Raw genomic sequence first — 22332 nt, forward strand, 5'->3', positions numbered from 1 at the left:
CTGGTTCACAGACTGCACTAAGGAGTACTGTACTACTCTGCATGACTGAAGTGTATCGTAACTAAAAGGATGTATTGAATAGTTATCACAAGCAGTATTTTGTAATTCATGTCTTTTGTGCTGATAAGTCTGAATTGATAGTCATAGGTCATTGTAATGACAACAGATGTTGGAATTGCACCTTACAGTTAGTTGGTAAATAACTGTTTTCTTTTATTCTAAGTAGAAGATAGCCTAACTGAACTCTTATTGTCAGAACCTGGGACCTGAATCATAGTTATGCTGCTCACTCATTGTTTGAAGGGGTGCCAGGGATTGAACCCAGGAGTGTTTAACCACTGAGCCAAGTCCCCAGCCCTTTTTTATTTTTTATTTTGAGACAGGGTATTGCTCTCTAAGAGCTAAGGCTGGCTTTGAACTTGTAATTCTCCTGTCTCATCCTCCCAAGCTATTGGGATTACAGGTGTACACCATCACACCCAGCTGCTCAATCATTTTTACGACTATGGATACAAAAGTCCTTCTCATTTTTTAATCCTTTTTTCCTCATCTGTTAAATGGAGAGAATGTTTCCCTTACAGAATTAAAGGATAGTTAAGAAACCTGAGAGAAACATGCCGAGCACTTAGTAGTCACATGAATATTGGTTGTATTTTAATTGAAAATGATAAAAAATCCTTATGACACTTGTTCCCCAGGGTAGATTTATGATTTCCATCAGCATGAAGCTTTTTTTTTTGTATATAGGAATTGAATGTGACTCATCTATACTTATCACCTGTGCATGGGACATACTCAACAAATGTAGAGCTAAAATGCTCTGTTTCATTCAAAGTGATAGTCATGAGGCTGAGATTGAGTAATATGTGCAGTGCTCCGACAACCAAGGGTTGTTAGAACTAGCAGTTTTATGTATCAAAATTAACAGTTTCTACTTTTTTTTAAAGGTATGTTTACTTGGAAAAGTTCATGACATTTCAGATGTCACTCCGAAGAGAAGATGTGTGGCTTCCACTGATGTCTTACCGAAATTCTTTGCTAGCTGGTGGTGACGATGACACCATGTCTGTCATTAGTGGAATCAGCAGTCGGGGGTCAACTGTGCGGAGTAAAAAGTCAAAACCATCCACAGGAAAACGGAAAGTAGTCGAGGGCATGCAACTTTCACTCAGTAAGGATATAGTTTATTCTCTTTATATTTCCCCTACTCTTCACCAACAGAATTGTTATTAGGATTCACCTTATTTTTCATTCGATATGTGTTATTCAACAATAGCTTGCACAGTGTATCAGTTGCATGTGAATATGTTAAGTATTTTACATATATAAACTCAGTTCTGACAGTTTTCAGGTATATCCTCATTTTTCAAATGAAAAAACTAACAGATTAGGTAACCTTCCCAACGTCACACAGATATGTTGTAATAGTCAGCTAATTTGATTCCAGAGTGCCTGCTTTTCAATCACTGTGCTATATTCTGTGTATAGGGAAATAGACTCAATATTATAGTGTTAGTTATTACTAAGTGAAGAGATCAGATCATGTAATTTTAAGTGGAATAACAGATTGAGAGAGGTAACAATCTCTGGATCTCTATGAAGATGTCATTAATTGTGAAGAAGTTGATGGAAATTTAAAGTACTATCTGTCCTTAAAGATAGGAATGCATTATGATGTTACATGATCTTGCACTCCTGGCATTCCAGTGTTGATTTGGTATGGGTCTTAGGAATATTTTCCTTTTCACTGGAAGCTTTAACCAAATTAGTATACATGTAAAAATTTGTGGCAGTTAACATTTACTGAGTAATAAATTACCTCAAAACTTAGGATATAGCAAGCATTGTAATACTTGGTACCTCAGCTTGGAAGACTCAATGACTGGTGGCAAGAATCATATGGAGTCACATTTGCCTACATATCTAAACTCAGCTGGACTGTGCCAGAGCATGTGTAAAAACTTCTCCATGTTAGCATGTTATTTGCGTCTAAGAGCTTAAGTATTGTAAGAGAGAGGAAATGGAAGCTTCTGGTTTTAAAGGCCAAGGCTCAGAAACTGGCATAATATGACTTATACTATATTCTCTTGGCCAAACAATTATAGGGACAGGGATATAATACTCTTAGTGAGGAGAATATCAAAGAAATTGGAGATCATATTTTTTTAATTGCTGCATAATTTATCAGTCACCATTTATCATCAGGCATATAGTATGAAAAACTTGATTGTCTTATGGTTAGTTTTAGTATCGTTTGTCCAATCATAGCCTTATAACTTGAATAGTTTCAGACTTGGTTATATAGTCCCAACATCACTGTTGGTCTTTCCCATCAACTAAATAGGAATGATTATTTATAAAAAGTTTTTTTTTTTTTTAATAGAAAAGTTATCCAATTAAAAGTTGTTTACTGTGTATCATTGTAAATCTTACTTAAAAGCTTTTCTCATCTGAATCAATGATTAATAGTTACAGATTTATGCTGGAGTATCAAATCTCTCCTTTCCCTTAAACATCATGAAGCACTTTTGCATTGATATTTATATAATATTTTAGAAATGAATTGCCAAACCAGACAACAAGTTTTAGTCAATGCTTTTTTTTGGGCGTTTCAAGACAGCCATAGAAATTAAAGCCTTAATAAATTAGAAGAAGGAAGGATACATACTGATAGGTTGGCCAGATCAATGCCATATTGGACTCTGAACATAGAAGAATATGATGTAATTATATTTTGAAAAGTGAAATTTACATCTAAACCATCTATTACTAGAGTATTAGTACATTTTTGCAGGTTTTTCCTTTAAAACTTAGATATATGCTCACATTTGTAATCTACTAATAAATTAGTTTTCCTCTTAGCTCAGAGTCAGTTACCAAGTGCTCTCAATTTTATCTCCCAAGTCAGTGGTTTAAAAACTTAACTCAGAGCCAGGTCCAATGGCACACACCTGAAATCCCAGTGGCTCAGGAGGCTGAGGCAGGAGGATCATGAGTTCAAAGCCAGCCTCAGCAAAAGTGAGGTGCTAAACAACTCAGTGAGACCCTGTCTCTAAATAAAATACAAAACAGGACTGGGGATATGGCTCAGTGGTCAAGTGCCCCCCTGTGTTCAATCCTCAGTATCAAAACAAAATCTAAAACCTAACTCAGTAATGCTTATATGTGAATTAGTATAAAAGAAGCTTTTGCAGGTGTGAAATCTGCTTTTTCTTAAGTCCAATACTTAATGTATGTATGAATTTGTGGTCCCCTTGCAGCTTAAGAAATTTTTAAAACCTCTCAGTGGTCTGCATCCCATAGATTAGGGACCACTTTCCTGTTGTACCAATTCTTAGTACCATGTCTCACTTACCTGTGGCACAAAATTAGTCTCCTAACTGTTTGCTCATAAGACTTCCTGTTCTTAAGTCCACCCTCCATAGCACTACCACATTGACTAAAACATGTAATTCACAAAATTGCTTCCATTTCTTAAAATACTCAGCAGTGATTTCCTGGCACCTTAGCACATATACATATCACCAGACTTAGCACAAACTGGTTCCTACTTTCTCTCCTTCCCCCCCCCCCCTGCTGGGGATTAAACCCAGGGGTACTTTACACTGGGCTAGATCCCTGGACCTTTTTATTTATTTATTTATTTTTGAGACAGGGTCTCACTAAGTTGCCCAGGCTGGTCTCGAACTTAAAATCATCCTGCCTCAGCCTCCTGAGTCACTGGGATTACAGGTGTGCATCACCATGTCTGACTGATTCCTGCTTCTTTATCCAGTCTTTTCCTGTTCTTTCCATCTTTATACACGCAATAACAGCAAAGTATCAGTTTCAATCACATGAAATTTCCATTTTTATAGGTCAGATATCAGATTAATAGGATTTAATCATTGATCTTTCATGCCTCAGTGCTCTTGCTTATATTATTCCTCCTGCTTAGAAAAGCTTTTGCAGCCCACTTGACAAGTCACTTCTGGATAGGTGTCTGATTTCTCTAACAACTTTCATTACCCCTCTGTTCTCCAGCACTTACCACACTGTATTTTAACTATACACTGGTTCTTTTTGTACATTGAGATTATAAGGGCAGGGTAGAGACTGCCTTACATACTTTTGAGTCTCTCAGTTCCTAGCACTAGCATTTTGAAAGTAGCCAAAAGTTTGTTTACCTGAATGGGTAGTTTTAGGTACCTGATTATTCAAAATTAGTGACTGAACTTCATTGATGTAAATCTCTTTCAGCTGAAGAAAGCAGTAGTAGTGACAGTATGTGGTTAAGCAGAGAACAAACATTGCACACCCCTGTTATGATGCAGACACCCCAGCTCACATCCACTATTATGAGAGAACCCAAAAGATTACGGCCTGAGGATAGCTTCATGAGTGTCTATCCAATGCAGACTGAGCATCATCAAACTCCTCTTGATTATAAGTAAGTACATTTGATCATTTTCTATACTAGAACTTTATTAATTACATAGAAAAAAGTTAAGTTAAAGAAGAATAAAATTCTCCTTGAAGCACGCAGGTAACATGGATGTTAGCTCAAAGACAACAAGAGGAAGCAAGGCAACAGCAGGAGAGAGCAGCAATGAGCTATGTTAAACTGCGAACTAATCTTCAGCATGCCATGTAAGTGAGAGTGCCTTATTGTCTGAGTCTAGGAAGTTCACTAATTCATTTTAACATATTTTAATGTGTGCCTTATATAAAATTTCAGCAAACTCTCTAGAGTAACTGAGCTGAAATAATCAAGGAACTAAAATCGGTCTTTCCAACAGAAAAAATAAGTTTTAAGTTAAATATGAACTAGATAGCCAAAGGACCAATCTTAGGTTGATCTGTTGGAAAAGTTTAAATATGAATCCTTGTTTATTTTGGTACACAGAATTTAAAAAATACATTTCTGTTACATCTTAGTGATTTTCCCACCTAAGTTCAGGCCCTCATCTCTAACTGGTTTTCTTCCCTCAAATCCCCCATTTATCCTCTCACCAAACCCTTCCCTTCACACCCCCCACCACTCCATCATTCACACTGCCATTAAAAATTACTATTCTAGAATAAAAATCTTACCATGTAACCTCTTACTTAAAATCTTTCCATGGCTCCCCATTGCCTGCTGGGAAAGTTCAAACTCCTTAGTTCATGGCATGCAAGATCTTTCAAAATATGGCCCCTGCTGTGTTTTAGTTTATCTCATTCCCTGGAGTCTGGTAAAATCATCGTGAAAGAACAAGCTCAGGTATCACCTTAAGTGAAGCTGCGGTCATCTGTGTTCCCATAGCACTATGTACATTCTTATTTCTTAGAGTACTTGCCATACTGTATGAAAACTGTTTATGAGTTTGTCCCTTTCTTTAGACTGTGAGCTCCTCAAGGGCAGGGACCCCATTCATTGCCTGTTAGTATTTGGCACATAAAAGTTGCCAAGTAAATGTTTATTGATTGAGTAAATGTTCAGTTCTTAAAAAACTGTAGTTAATCTTTTAAATACTTTGTTTTTACTGGATATTGTATGAAAATTTATCTTTCTGAAATTTTCATTTGTTTCGACTCTAAAAGAAATGGCAAACAAGTAGTGTTTAGATAATGTTTTACGTGACTTGATTGATATACAGGGAAAGTATGATTCTAATTAAGTATTTCCATTTGAAAGCATTATAACATAATGTGGTACTTGCTTTAGTGCTAGGAGGTAGCAGTTGTTGCTCTTTTTTTTTATATTTTGTTTTGTTGGTTTTTAAACAAGAATTCTACTTGTTTTTCTTAACAAATGGTAATTTACCACACAAATTCTGTCCTGTCTAAATTCACTTCAGTTATCTCCGTAGTGCCCTTTAAGAAACTCTGTGGAAGCACAAAATATACTCTATTACATATGTAGACTCTGATCCTAACTTGGTTAATAAGGTCATCATCTATACTATCACTTGATTTCTGTCCTCTTTTCTCCGGCCATAATCACTTTAACATATATTCTTATTTCATGCTGTATCCTACAACTAATTCCTTAGCTTCCAGTCAGTCACCGATTCAAACATGCCAGAATTTGGCCATATAATCATTTGGTTTATGTCTCTCCCCTGCAAATTTGGTACTGGTTCCCAAGATCTTCTAGAACATCTCATTACATAGTACCATTTATCATTATCCTTTTGTTTGTACTGTTTTAATTCTCAGATATAGGTCATTTTCCCCAGGCAACTGCAAGGGGTTATCTTAGTTAAATAATTGTCACCAGAGAATTCTTTTGTTGTTTCATATGTGGTCTGTTGCTTGGAACTTTTTTTTTTTAAAACAGTGCTGGGCATGGAATCCAAGGCCTTGTACCTACTGGGCAGGTGCTCTACCACGGAGCTACATCTCTAGCCCATGGAAACTTAATTTTATTTTTATTGTATGGTACTGGTGATTGACTGGAGAAGTCCTTTATCCTTGAGCCTCGTCCACATCCCTGTTTAGATTTTGAGACAGAGTCTTGCTAAGTTGTTGAGGGTCTCACTAAATTGCTGAGGCTGGCCTTGAACTGTGATCCTCCTGCCTCAGCCTCCCCAGTAACTGTAATTATAGGCATGTACCACTGCACTGGGCTTGCCTAGGACTTTAAAGTACTTTTTTTAAAAATACAAGTTTTTCTCTAATGATATCACCTTATAATTGAAATTACTTCCAAATTATCATTTTCCTGTAGTTTCTATCATATACATCTTGTGTGCACTCCAAATGAAATGCATCATGGATTTCTGGGTTTTGGTAACATGGTCCGCAAAACACATGTATTCACTGCACATCTGCCTCCACAACGTATTAAAAAAAAGAGTCAACACCATGCAGATTGACCCTCGATATATGGGACACTTTTAAAAAAGAGAGAGAATTGACCCTCGATATATGGGACACTTTTAAAAAAGAGAGAGAATTGACCCTCGATATATGGGACACTTTTAAAAAAGAGAGAGAGATTGTCTTGTCTTTTGTTATCCAGAACTGTTAGGACCATTATCAACCTATTTGTCCAAGTAGCCTTAATCAGATATCATGTCTTGTTATCTTTGTATCTTTTATGATCCAGCATAACATTATGTACATTGTAAACATTTAGTAGTAATTATTGGCGTTTTGGTGAGTTCTTTTCTTGGACGAGGAATCTTTAGATAACAAAAGAAAGTAATGTTGACCAAACTAGGAAACAAGAACTCACATTCGATTTTACTCTTGGGTTTGCTGCTTTATGTTGATCTGGGCTAATTCGTGAACTTATTTTCCCCATGATTATGTGATAACATGTAGGCCTTTTGGTCTTTATTTTTATTTCTATATAATATCTTAGTTTGTGTTGAATAGGGTGCAAGAATTCAAGTTTCAACATTAAGTGTTGCTCATTTTTTTCTGAGGCAAAATTAATCCCTTCTTTCAGTATACCCTTATAGCACATGGTGCATGGTTCTATTGTAACACTTACTGGTATGTCAATTAATTGTTTATCTGTTTTCCCATAGTAGACTGTGAGCTCCCCTGAGGGCAGGAACCATGTCTTTTTTTCATTCTTCTTCTTCTTCTTTTTTTTTTTGCATCCATAGAGCACAGTAGAAGTCTATCACAGAGTAGTTACTCTGTGAATGAATGAGCGCATGTGTGCCTGGCATACATTAGATACTAAATGAGTTGAATCATGGGTAAATTTAGCATTATATATGATGAAAATACATGTATTCTGAAAATGTGATTTCTTTGGTCTCTGTTTTATGTTTGTTTATTAATTTGTACCCTGCTGACTTTCAAAAAGGATTTGAGGTATCTAGTATGTTCCCATGTGGGAAATTCTCATTGAATCTTATATATGGAATGTCAGAACTGTCTATCTAAATGTTTCAAAGTAATGTAGAATAAACATAACTTCTTAGCATTTTTAAGCAAGTGAACATTGGGATTTCTTCATCATTGATGACATGATCAATGCCTAATCATTCTCCCTGACCTTTAATTCCATCATTTTCCATTATACTTGAATGTAAAGAGCTACGTAGTTGCTGCCTATATATTAATTGTCATGACATTGGCTTAGATCTTTGTTTTATATTTCTCTAGTCGGCGTGGTACAAGCCTAATGGAAGATGATGAAGAGCCAATTGTTGAAGATGTTATGATGTCCTCAGAAGGAAGGATTGAGGATCTTAATGAGGGAATGGATTTTGACACCATGGATATAGACTTGGTAAGAAAGTTACAGAAATATAATTTCTCTGTCTAGAGACTTTGGAAATGAAGATGGATATTTATTAGAGTAATACTTGCCTTGAAAAATAAGTTCTGGAAAAATATTAAATAAAACAGTTGCCAGAAGTTTGGTTATATGAGATGGAGTTAAGTGGTATTTGAAGTTGGTGGAGGTTTTAGATCCTAGTTTAAGATGATAAAATTGTGTATTAACCTGTGAGATTAATTTTAGGAATATATAGAGTTAAAGGATACATTTTGCATATAAATTTGACTCAGTCATGATATTTAATGGTTTTATGTCAAATTTTTTAAAAAATGGGTTAATATTCTATGTATCACATCACCTTGTAATTTACCATTTATTTGCTTTATCACAATAGTATATTATTAACTTGATACTACCTTGTTATTAAGACAAAGTTCCATTTCAAACAATGAAGTAAAATTACTTAGACTTGAGAAGAAATTGAGTATATATGTAAGGGAATATTCTTCATTAATAACTGTGTGTGTAGTTAGAGCTTATTGTACACAAAATGCTTCAGTATGTTTCATTTTGCCAACTGTCTCATTTAAGTAGTAAAAGGTAGGTTGAGAGGATTAGAGGATATTGAAGCCTGAACAGTTAGCCTATCCAAGGAGAAAGATCTAGTAATTGGTAAAGCTGAGACTTACTATAAACCAGGTCTTGCAGTCTACTTTTTACAATACCATGGTATGTTCTCCTTAAAAGAAAGAAGTAATTAAATATGGCTTCTCTTTAGAATAATATAATTTGATATCTTTAAAGTAAATGATTTGAGGACAGGGAATTTTAAAGTCAAATGAAAAACTGAGCTTCTAATTTTTGTCTTTTAGAATAATTTTTCCACAAATGAATTTTTTGTACTTTTAAACATTGCATAGTTGAGTATCCAATATTTGAAGTTTTGTAAAGTACACTTGGAATCATGTAGGCCATGCAAACACTTTATGATAATTAATATGAGTATTTTCAGTTACTATCTGGTTTATAGATTTAGCAAGTGTCAACTTACTTCCTTTTTTTCCTTAGCCACCATCAAAGAACAGACGAGAGAGAACAGAACTGAAGCCTGATTTCTTTGATCCAGCTTCAATTATGGATGAATCAGTAGGTTTAATTTAAATGTACCCAGGATTGCAAAAGCAGGAGTATAGGCAGTCCCTAAGTTTGAGTTTGAAGAGCTGGGGCAGTATACTGAAAATGGATGAAAACTATTGGATATGAGAAAAAGAGGCTGGCAGGGGGGATTTTGACCAGAAGGGAGTGGTGATGCAATAGTGATAAAATATTAAAAGTGCTGTTGAATCCCTGGCCAACTGGAACTGGAATGTTCAGGAATTTGAACCTTTCATAGGATTGTGTTATCTATCGAAGGATTTTAAATGAGGGATGACACGAATCAGAATTGTATTTCATGAAATTTCCGTGGCATTTATGGATGGATAGAATGAATGGGAGAATAATTATAATATAAAGGCATCGTAAATAATAAGAACTCGAACAAAGGTTTTGAAAACAAAATTCAGGTATTGAGATATCTAGAATGAAGGGTCAGTTATCCCCTTCAGTCCTTACTTGGTTGCTATTGGGTTTTGTCAGTTCTTTTTCTTAAATACTTTCTATCAGCCCCCTGTTCCATATTTTCCCTGTCCGTGCCCTGGCCTCATGTTCTTCTCAGTTGGACTATTGCAGAGCTTTATAAAACCATTCTTGGTGCCCTACTCTTCCTTTTTAAATATCTTTTGGGATTATCTTTCTAAAATGCAGATCTTGTCTTTTCATCCACAGTTCTGAGTCCTTTTGATCCCCCTTGCTCCACTGCCTTCAAGAAAAATTCTGAGTCCTCAGCCTGGCAAATAATGTCTTTGATGACACCTAAACCTTGACCTTTTCCTTACCATTACATGTATCCTGTGCTCTAGCCATTCCAAATCTTGTAGTTTGTCTACAACACAATATGTCTTTCATAAATGCATGAAACCTTTTTTTTTCTCTCTACCAGTAATACCCCTTTCCTTTTCCTCTTATGGAATTCTCCCTTTAGTACACAGTTCTAATATTACCAGTGGTATTTTTGCTGACCTCTTCAGATATTTTATTCTTTGCTCCCTTTAACATTTTGCATACAAATTCATTGTGATGATTACCAGACTGGTGCAGTGAGATATGTTAATTACTTGTCCCAGTCCCTCAATAGACTGAATTCCTTGAAACAGTGATGGTTTTATTGAACTCTGTCTAACACAGTAGGTGTTTGGTTTTGTCAGATGAAGAAATCATTTAAGTGATATTCCATCTCACTTTTTCATGTCCATCCATTTATACTCCTTCCTCATAACACCCACTACTTCGTGATTATTGTACCATCCTCTGAGGCACCATTCCTTCCTTGCCCTCTCCTGCCTCAGAATCTACTTTGAGATAACTCTTAGAAATATTTTAAACAAAATAATTCACACCACCTGATTATGTTAATAAAATCAGTTGTTTGACCCAAAAGAGTCTCAGAGCAGCAAGTATAGAAATATTTGGATAGCCTGGTGCAGTGGCGCATGCCTATAATCCCCATAATTTGGGAAGCTGAGGCTGGAGGATCAAAGCTATTCCTCAGCAATTTAGCAAAGCACTAAGCAACTCATGGAGACCCTGTCTCTAAATAAAATATAAAAAAGTACTGGGGGCATGGCCCAATGTTTAAAGCACCTCTGGGTTCAGTCCCTGGTACCAAAAAAAAAAAAAAAAAAGTTGAAGAGACCACCTTAGAATCTTTTAAATCAGCATTTCTCAATCCCTGAAGTGCATTTGAATCATCCATAATTCTTACTAAAATGTAACTTAGATTCACCCTCAGTAAGTCCAGAGCATGGTCTGGGATTCTGTATCTTTAATAAGTGCTGTTGATGCTTCAGGTCTGCAGACCATCTTTTGAGTTACAAGGCTTTATAGTACATAGATGGCCTATCCTATCCATAAGTTTATAGTTTAAGTGCATATTGAAGTAGGTGGTTTTCCTGATAGACTAGGAGAATATATCTTCCCAATTTGTTACATAAAATATGAAGGTAGGATTGTGATTAGGAATAAAAGAGAATCTTTTCAAGCAGTTATAATGAAATGTATTTGTTCAACAGTTTATTGAGCTGGAAATTGGTATTAAATGCATAAGACACTCTCCCTGTCCTTAAGATTTCATTTTCTAGTGCACTTTGACTATCATTTTGAAATAAGAGCTTATGTGCCTGACACTATACTAGGCATGATTTATTTTGATCCTTGCAGTCATCTTGTAAGAAAGATGGTGGGATTCTCACTTTTATATCCAAGTAAACTGAGACCAAAGAGGTAGTTTGTGACTCAGGAAGAGTTATACAATAAGTATAATTTGATGCCAGTTATTTTGATTTTGTAATCTCATGTTGTCTCTACTATTTCTATGTTTACCAAAACTAAAATCAGATCTCATTTGGATGAAGTACCAAGAAAAGTAATTATGAAATTGAAATGATTAGCTATAGTTAAAATTGATATAAGAAGAGATCAACATATTTTTATGTATTAATCTGTTGTCAGAACTTTAAGTTCTTCAAGTATTTGCATAGTCACACAATAGATTTTCAAAAAGTGCTCTTCAGATAACTAAACTAATGAAATAGCGATATAGTCTATAGACTATATTTTTTGAAATTTAACATTTAGAGAAAATGAAAACCTGAGATCAGAAATAAGGACCTAATAATATTTATTATTTTTAGCAACTTTATGGAATTCTCATATATATTGGTTGTATTATAACCGAGAAGCCTTTTTTTTTTTTTTTTTTTTTTTTTTTGCCTCTGCTTCTAAAATAAGGAAACGAGTACATGTACCTGTATCTGTAGTTTTATAGTATTACCACATGATGGCAGCAGTCACATAACTGAGTGCTAACTAATCTTTAAAGGTTTGGGCACCTTTAGAAATCTTTGACCATGTATTTTTAGTTAATGAGATTTTTTTTTAATACCCACACCCCAAAGTGTCTCAACCATAATGTAAGAAATGGGATAACAGAAAAGTTTAAATATAAAAACCGGTTTGCCTTAATGCAATAAATATCAGTGAGTCATCATAGTAGTATAGTTAGAATTTGAATCCCTTATTGACCATATCTCAGATTCTCCAATTCTAAGTGAAGTAACTCAAAGCATCTTAGTATAGTTACTTCAGGTTATTACTAAAGTAAATCCCAACATAATTTTCGCATCATCTAGAAGTGATAATATAAAAATTCCAAGCATATCATTTTGGAGTTACATATATATAGGATTCTAGATTGAAGGTGTAGTTGTTTTTCATCTGGAAACAAAATTGTTTTATCCATTCTGATAGTAGTTATTTTCTGCCAGTATTGTTAAAATACCCCAAAGCTTGATATTTGTATATTTAAGTAGATGTATTATTAATTAATGTCAACATCAGAAACTCAGTTTGTATTGTATTAGCACAGAAAAAAGCATGTCACTTTTTTCCTGTTTTGAGATTATCTTATTGGAATTATCTGTAGTATAAAATTGGTAAAAGAAGGGCTTAGTATAGTAGAACTAATTTAATGGTCTCATAAGAAAATCTAGTTACGACCTAGTCTGTACAAAATTGCAAAAAGAATTTCAGGTGTTCAGGTGCTTTCTAGTTAGGTACTCTGAAAAGAACTTGTTCATCTTCACTCTACACTAAGAATTGGCTAATTAAGATTTTATCTTTTCATTAACTGTCAGACCTTTCCTTACTCAGAGTCATAGAGTGTTTTGGCTAGAAAGGTTAGGTCTCTTCAGTGGAAATATCCCAAACACCCAAACTCTGACTCTTAACCAAGGAGAACCCTGAAACTTCCTGGAAGAGAGGGGAAGTCGGGATGAGTAGTGTAGTAGTTATGGTTAATGGAGGGGTAAGAAGTGGGGTGCATGAATCCTCTTGTTTTCATTACTGGATATTCCAAACACTTGAGTTGATAATTCATCACAGCAAAGCTGCAATCACATAGATATTTGTTTTCCTGGTCTGAAAATACAGTTCCTTTAATAATTCATGAGTTCTGACTTATTCAAATGAGATTTAACTTACAAGTAAGAGCCCTTTGTGATCGCAATCTCAGCTCGTTACCTCTGACTTTGAGAACAATTCTAACTAGTTCATTATAGTATTCTAAAATATTGCTTAATTGGCATAATAAGTGCTGGAACTTAATTGAGATACCTAACAGTATGTATGCAAAAAATTAAGTGCTGCAATGGTTTAATGAATAAGGGAGTTACTCCATTCATCATCTGTTTTTACTTTTAGTGATAAGTAATTATTAGATTTTACCTACCTAACATGCTTTCCTCAACTGGAAAATACAGAAAAGTACCAATATGTCATTTTGCCCAGATTTCACCTTACTTGATTTCTAAAACTTTATAGTTCTGTTCATTAATTCAGGCAATATTTAATTCTAAAGAAAGCTTCCTCTTCATTTATTATTGTTGGATTTTTGTTGTTCTTTGCATGTTCAAATGCCTTTTTAAAAACTATACCCACTTCAGAGTGCAAATGGACAAGTTTATAAAATATTTAATTAAACTTTTTGCAGTGAACCTGTGCCAGAAATGTATGTCAGGAAGCATGTTCATTTGTTCATTTAACAAATGTTGAGTGCCTTAATTTGTTCAGGGCATTTAATGGTGTATATAAACAAAATTAAGCCAAGGTCCCTATTCTTAGTTTTATTTGTGAAGTAATTGACATCTTGATTAGTCCTGATATAGTTATTTCATTATTTATTAATGATTACTTTGATTTTGAAATTAATAATCAAGTGGTTTTATTGACGTGTTATTTAACAATATTAGTAAAGTATTAATGTAATGTTTACAGCTTTTTATGAATAAATGAATGACTATTTTAACGAGATTTTTTTTTCCCTCTCTCATTAGGTTCTTGGGGTGTCAATGTTTTAATACCAGTACACAAATAAATCTGTGGTGAAGTCATTTTCTAAGTGGAAGAGGAAATTTTAAAATAAAAGTGTGGTAGATACAGTGAAATTCTGTACAGATTTTTCTCTAAGGAGAATATGACACGCTTATGCTTACCAAGATCCAAGTGCATTGAGGGGCAGTTTTGTTTGCCTGAAAAAAGTAAAGGACAAGTAAACGATTTGATGATAAGCTACAGTTTTTCTTAGAAAGTAAATATTTTATTTATGCGCTGTTAGTTGGCTTTTAAATCAATTATTTCATGCTTTTTTAAAAAACTATAACAATCTGAAGAGGCATTTGGTACAGATAAGAATCCTCTCACATTTATTTACTGGTTGTACTAATTAATGATGACCTCTGCTGGATTTCTGTTTACATCTAAGAAACATTAAGGATGAATTTATTCCCTGACCCTGAAATTGTAGGATAGAAATGTTTTTAGCATTCTAAATTTAAATGCTTAAAACATCAATCAACAAAACTTTGTTTTAAATATTGTAATTGTGGAGAAAAGTTAAACTTATAAGCAGAACTTTTACAATTTTTTCATCTAAAATGTATTTTAAGATATTTTTAAAATCCAAGAGCTTCTCTATACTTTTCAGAACTATCCAGATGCAGTGAACTGCCAGAAGGTAACCAGTTTCAAACATGCTTATCCCACTATCAACCCTGAAAGTTTGCTTGTCCTTTAAGATAAAAATGTAATGTTGTGATATTCCTTCCAGTAGTGCCACTGTATTTTGTCTCCAAATAAAAGAAGCTTATTGTAGTATGTTTGCAGAAAAATTCTAAACAAAAATTATACAGCTTATTAGAGTGTGGGAATAGGGATCTAAATTTTAAATAAAATTATATATATATATAAATTGGTGCTGATTTTATAATTGCGCAGTTTGTTTAGTTTTTTCTTACTTTTAAATTCCAACTTAAAATTATGAGGTTTCAGAAATATATTGAAAGTTTAACAATGTTTAAAAATAGAAAAGCATGAGTGTTCATGCTTTAAAATGATTTTTAAATTTGTATTTTATATTGTTTTATCTATCTGTCTTTGCAAGCAGTCTTCAGGTTAAAGATACTTCTAACAGGTTACAGTACATTTCCTCTGTATGTAAATTAGATGGGATAATAGAATTCATAACCCATAATATTCTTTGAAAGCTAAGCTTTAAACTTCATTTTATGTCCTTTCACAAATGAATTAGTTTCAAACAGAAAGTGGCTACTTGCCATTTTGACATCAACTCATTTTGCGAGGCTTAGGCAGCTAGACATCGTTTAAAACAAAATATTAACTTATATTACATGTGTATCTATCTTTTGTCAGTCGTCTCTCAGTTCTTGAGGTATATTATTTTAATCATTCCATGCCTTAATATGCTTGCAATACAAGAATATCTTCAGATGGGTGAATACCAAAAGGCTTCCAGTTTTTAGAGTCAGAAATCAACAAGCATTGGGCTGTGGTAGCCAAAAACCATAGATTAGCTAAAAGATCCTGATGAAATACAATTATTTTATTAAATCATGGTTAATAACAAATGAAACCAGACTTGTCTAACAGATTTTCCATCAACAAATATTGTTATGTGCAAAAGTATTGCATATGTTGTTGTTTTACACACCACTGCATTTACTAGAACTGCTGAGAGGACTGTATATATGATTTTAAACCTAAGTTGATTTTTTTCCTCACTCTTGAAAGGAGTACTTCTTTGTGAAAGCAGTTCTTACAGCTTTGTTTTCAACCAGCTAAAAATGTTTTATATATTACTCTAACCTGTTGTCCTCCACATTCTATTGTCCTAATTGTACTGTTTTCTGATTTGTATTTATGTCTTGAGACAGTAACTTTTTGAATAAAAATAAACCTACAGTATGTTGTATGTTTTATCTCTTGTAATTAAAGGGGGAGGGTGGCATTAAATGGTTTACAGATTATATCTATTACATCTTTTAATGTGTTTGAGTGGGAATATTTATAGAAAACAGCATCACTTTATATTTTTAATAAATCATATGTATTTTTAAATGAGACTAAATCCCTAATTGGGTTATTACTTTAAAATAAGAACCTGTATAGTTATTGCTTTGATTTTTATCTGGTATGGGTTAAACAAACTTTGAAATGTCTTCATTGTTTGTTAAGGATACATTTAGTGCCTACTATATTCCAGGAACGTGTTAGAGGTCCTTCCCTCAGATCCAGAGGAGAAAACAAACTTGTAGTAAGTGCTAGGAAGGAAACTAGCAGAGAGTACTGAGAGAATAAGAGAGAGATCTACCTTAGATAATGGGTGCATGGTATGGAGGTAAAAGCCAAAATTTGCAAAAGAATATAATAATTGAATTCTTAGTGAAAACTGTCTGAGGTCTATTAGCAAGATTTGTATTTATACTCTTTAAGAGACATCAGTGAGTTTGAGCTAGTTTATAGATTAGGAATCTTTTGTCATTGGTTCAGAACTGAATATGTGAAATGTGAGCTAAGAGCTACCTACTGTTTGAAGTGATTTACATGTAATAGCTGATTAAACCTCATGTCAGGTGGTAATACATGTTACTACCCCTCTCCTCCTTTGTGGTACTAGAGATTAAAACCAGGAGTGCTCTTCCACTAAACTATATCCCCAGACCTGTTACTTTTTTTGTTGTTTGTTTTTTGAGACAGAATCTCGCTTAAGTTGCTGAGGCTGGCCTCAAACTTGTAGTCCTCTTGCCTCAGCCTCCCAAGTAGCTGGGATTTCAAGAGTGCAACACACACACACACACACACACACTTTAGCAAATCAAAAGGAAGGGGGAAATTGGCACAACCAAGATACCTTAAACAAGGAAATATGGCAAGTAAGTGATATTTTTAGTATTCAAGGCCAGGCAACCTGGTTCCATTATGTCCCATATACCATTGAAACTTTAATACTTAAGTGTAATATGCACAGATTGCAAAAAAGATAAAATGGCACATTATTCATTGTGCCATGGTGCATCTTTAAGAAACTCAACTGGCTATAGAATGAGTAGTGTGAGTAAACATTGTCCTTAATATGACCCAACTGGTTTCAATAAAGAAGGTATAAATTAAATCTGGGCTTTGATCCTATCAATAGTTAATTTAAAAGTTGTGAGACTGTGGGGAAATTAGAATAACCCAAAAGAGGTGTCTTCAGTATCTTCTGACAAAGGGAAACTGTAAGGATACATGTGAATGAATACCAGGTCAGATAGACTTTTCTGATAGCTGTCATGATTGGCAAAAGAAAATGAGCCAATAAAACACAAGACCTTTGGTTATGAAGAACCTAGGTAATACAGTTCATTGAATAAATATTATTCAGGTCAATAAATCTTCAGCTCTATTGTGTACTGCTGTTTACTCAAAGACCAACAAGACAGATCTTGTTTTGAAGCTGCCCTCAGTGCCTAGGGTTTGGGATACAGATGTAACTAATAAAGTGGAGTTAAGTACATTGTTTTTACAGGCTATGAGGAAAGCATAGAGCAGGGGCAGTAGCTCCAGATGTGCTCAGGAAGCCTTCCTGTAAGACTGACACTTGAGTCCCCCCCCTCCCCTTTTTTTTTTTAACAAAAAGTTTCACACAATGTCAAAAGAATTTTATAATGAACACACTTTATACTTGGTATTACTTCATATCCATCAGTCTCATTTTTTATGTATTTCAAAGTAAATTGCAAACACAGGTGAAGTACCTCATAAATACTTCAGCATGCATATTGAGTTTAATATTTATCAACTTTCTGTTAGTATAAAATTTATATACATTGAATACACAAACTATAAGTATATATTTGCTATTTTGACAAATGATTAAAACTCTTTAACTCAAATTCCTGACAAAGGTAGTGAATATTACCATCAACCCAAAATGTTCCTTTATGCTCTTTATTCAGTTTGCTTCTATCCGTTTTACACAGGCAACAGCTGTTATGTTTCTTTGCATCACTGATTAAACTTGGCTGTACTAGAACCTATGTAAATAGAATCATAACAGTATTTTTTGTGTAAGGTTTTTAACTCAGCAGAATTTTTTCTTTTTGAGATTTAACCACCTTATGTGTATGAATAGTTTATTCCTTTTATTCCTGAGTAGTAGTCATTGCAAAGATACAGTTTATCAATTGAATGGTTGATGGTCATTTAGGTTGTTTTTATTGTTGAACTATTATGAATAAAATGAAATTGCTACTTGAGTTGCAACTTTAAATGCTGAGAGGTCAGTCAGGTGAAAGGGGGGATGAGGTGACCAGAACCTAGAATTCCAGGAATGGAAACAGCATAAACGGTATCTTTGATGTAAGAACTGTTTAGTAAATGCTTAGGAGTGGGTATGGCAAGATGAAGTGTTGGCTTTTATCCCATACCTTACATAAATACGCCTGAAAAAGGCATTTGTAACTTGTACCTTTGGTAACTTAAAGGAGTGTTTTCTCATTATTCATTCTTTTTGAATTTTTAACTGACATAGTTATACATACTTACAAGGGACAGTGTGATAATTCAGTACATTTCCATCTTAAAACATTCATCATTTCTTTGTATGGGGAGCCTTGTCCCCATACAAGTACTCTTGTCACTTTAGCATATTTGTTTTATATGTGGTGTCAGAATTGGCAAAGGTCCTTCTTTTAAAGGTATAATGCCTTTAAGTAAGTCATGATAAATTGATTTATCTAGTGATTTGGTTGTTTTGGTTACATTAGACCTTATTCTACCATTGAGGAAAATAATATGCTTTTAGCAGTTGATCATTTATGTAGTTGTTTCTATAATAAGCTCTAAGTTCCTGAAAATGAGTTCTTCGTTGAAGTTAATTTGGGGCTGATAATGTAAACAAAATGAAAGGCTAGCTGCTATAAATGTACTGTTTTTTGAAAAATTATTTTGATTGATGAAAGTGGCATATATTCATCATGCAAAACATGATGGATTGAAGTATGCATATGTTGTAGAAATCAAACTACTTCATTACCTCAAATACTCATTTTTTGTGGGAACGACACTTAATACCTACGCTCAGTGATTTTTTTTCAGTATTAGTGCATTGCTATTAAAAATAGCATGTTGAACAGCAGATCTTCTGAACTCATTGAAATGTTGTAGCCTTTATTCATTTCCCTTGGGGGTTTGTCCTTGCCCTTAACTTCAGGTCAACACCATTCTACCCTGCATCTAGGAGTTTGATTTTTTTTATATATTAGATTTCACACCTAAGTGACATTGCTTGGTATTTTATCCTATACTTGGCTTATTTTACTTACTGTAAGGTCCTCCTGGTTCATTTCACAAATGACAAGATTTTCTTTTTTTGAGGTAGATAATATTCCACATATCCTTTACATTTTCCAGTGCTGGGAATTGAACCTGAGCCCCACACATGCTAGGCAATTGCTCAACAACTGAGCTACGTCCTTAGCTCCAACATTTTTAATCTGTTCATACCCTTATGTACTTTGATTTATTCCTTTTCTTGGCTATTGTGAGTAATCTTGCAATGAATATGAGAATACAGGGGCTGGGAATGTAGCTCAGTAGTGGAGTACTTGCCTAGCTTGTGCAAGACCCTCATTCAATTCCCAGTACTATAAAAACAAAACAACAAAAAGAACAGAAGAGTACAGTTATTTCAACATACTAACTCCATTTTCTTATATATAAATCTAGGAGAGGGATTGCTTGATCATTTGGTAATTCTATATTTAATTTCTTAAGGAGCCTCTATACTGTTTTCCATAATGGCTGTACAAATTTCCATTCAAACCAACAGTGTACAAGGGTTCCCTTTTTTCCACACCCTTACCAATACTTGTTTTGTCATCTTGATAATAGTCATCCTAATGGGTGTAGGGCGATATTTCATTGTGGTTTTAATTTGTGTTTCCCTGATGAGTAGTGATATTGAGCACCATTTGTTATATCCCTTGGCAATTTATATGTTATTTCTTTCTTCTTTGATTAGTCTGTTGTTAGCATATTGAAATTTTTTATTCTGCAACTTTCTGAATTTATTAGTTCTAATAGGTTTTTGAAGGAGCCCTTAGGTTTTTATGTATAAGATCCCATTATTAACAAATAGGTATAATTTAATGTCTTCCTTTCCAATTTGAATATTTTGTTTTTCTTTTTCCTGCCTAATTGCTCTGGCTGGACCTTTCAGTACTATGCTGAATAGAAATGATGAGCATGGGTATCCTTGTCTTGTTTCTGATCTTAGAGGAAAAACAAGATTTTTTACTTAGCTATATTATGATATAATCTTTATTGTGTTAAGGTATATTCCTTCTGTTTTGTTGAAAATACTTATTATGAAAGGATGTTGAATTTTATCAAATGTATTTGTTTAGAGCTTTGTGTGGTTTTCTTCATTCTGCTAATGTGGTGTATTATATTTATCAATTTGCATGTGTTGTCATAATTGCATCCCTGAGATGAATCTTACTTGATTATATTAAACAATCTTTTTGTTTGCTAATCTTCTGTTCACTACTTTTGCATCTCTGTTCATTAGGCATGTACTTTTCTTTAAGTGTCCTTGTCTGGCTTTGGTGTAAGGATAGTGCTGGCACTATAAAATGAGTTTGCAAGTATTCTTTCTTCAGTTTTTTGGAAGAGTTTGAAACAAATTTGTATTAGTTCTTTAAATGTTTGATAGAATTCAGCAGAAGCCATTAGTTCCTGGACTTTTTGATGGAATCTTCTTTATTACTGATTAAATATCCTTACTTCTTTCTGACATGCTCAGATTTTTAAAAATGTATTCATGATTCAGGGTTGGCATATTGCATATTTCTAGGAGTTTATCCATTTCTTTCAGGTTATCCAATTTTTTGACATAGAACGGTTCACAGTAGTGTATTATGATTATTTGTATTTCTGTAGTATCAGTTCCATTTTGTCTTAGAACTGTTTTTCCTACATTTCATAAGCTTTGGTGTGTTTCCATTTTCATTTGTCTTGAGATAGTTTATATTTTCTCTTTTTATTTCTTCATTAACCATTGGTTGTTGAGGAGCATGTTTAATTTCTGTGTTTTTGTGAAATTTCCAAAAATTCTTCCTGTTACTAATTTCTAGTTTACTTTCATTGTAGTTAGAAAAGAAACTTGTTAGGACGTGATTTGTGGCCCAGCATATGATCTCCTTTGGAGAATGTGGTTTTTGCTTAAGAAGAATTTATTCTGGTGATGCATGGTGGCACATGTCTGTTAATCTTAGATAGTTGGGAGGCTGAGGCAAGAGGATTGAAAGTTTGAGGCCAGACTGTCTGAATAAAAATAAAAAGGGGCTGGAACTGTAGCTCAGTGGAAGAAAACCCCTGGATTCAACCCTCTTACTAAAAACAAACAAACAAACAAACAAATAAAAATGAAACAAACACCAAGAAGAATATTCTGAACTGAGAGGGTAACTCGGTGGTAGACCACTTCTCTGGTATGTGGGAAGCCATGGGTTTGATCTCCAGTACCACAGTGGACAAACAATACCAAAATCAAGAGTAAAGCAGCATATCATAGTAGCAGCTACTGATGTTGGATGGAATTTTTGGCATGTGTCTGTTGGGTGCATTTGTTCTGAAGTGCATTTAAGTCTGATGTGCCCTTAGTGATTGGATAATCTGCCCATCCCTGAAGATTGGATGGGTACTGAAGTACCCTCATATGAATGTGCTACATTCTATCTTTTCGGGTGTATATATATATATTTTTTTTAAATATTTTTAGTTGTTGATGTACACAATACCTTTATTTTATTTATTTTTATATGGTGCCAAGGATAGAACCCAGTGCCTCACACATGTGAGGCAAGCATTCCACCACTGAGCTACAACTCCAGCTCTCTTTGGATATATTAGTCTTTGCTTTATATATCCAGGTGCTGTAATGTTGGGTGCAGATGGACTTAGAACTGTTACATCTGCTTGATGAATTGACCTCCGTAATAAAGTAAACATCACAATAAAGCAAGTCACGTGAATGATTCGGTTTCCCAGTGCACATAAGTTATCTTTGCACTATAGGTTTGTCTTTAAATAGTATATTCCTTAATTTAAAAAATACTTTATTGCTAAAA

At 34.1% G+C, this 22332-nt stretch overlaps 1 protein-coding gene across 5 annotated transcripts in view; it reads left to right on the forward strand.

Moving 5' to 3' along the window:
* Stag2 (stromal antigen 2) overlaps nucleotides 1–16120 on the forward strand; it is a 123016-nt gene extending 106896 nt beyond the window's left edge. For 4 of the 5 annotated variants that reach the window (XM_047535540.1, XM_047535541.1, XM_047535542.1 and 1 more), the window contains exons 29-34: nucleotides 948–1171; nucleotides 4240–4429; nucleotides 4519–4629; nucleotides 8089–8215; nucleotides 9275–9352; nucleotides 14197–16120. In XM_047535540.1, coding sequence (XP_047391496.1) covers nucleotides 948–1171; nucleotides 4240–4429; nucleotides 4519–4629; nucleotides 8089–8215; nucleotides 9275–9352; nucleotides 14197–14220 — 754 coding nt within the window. In that variant the 3' untranslated portion in view covers nucleotides 14221–16120. The remainder of the gene's footprint in view (nucleotides 1–947; nucleotides 1172–4239; nucleotides 4430–4518; nucleotides 4630–8088; nucleotides 8216–9274; nucleotides 9353–14196) is intronic. The other variant, XM_047535545.1, reaches the window with a different exon arrangement.
* Nucleotides 16121–22332: the final 6212 nt, after the last annotated feature.

The sequence above is a fragment of the Sciurus carolinensis genome, chromosome X (assembly GCF_902686445.1).
Source record: "Sciurus carolinensis chromosome X, mSciCar1.2, whole genome shotgun sequence".
NCBI classification, from domain to species: domain Eukaryota; kingdom Metazoa; phylum Chordata; class Mammalia; order Rodentia; family Sciuridae; genus Sciurus; species Sciurus carolinensis.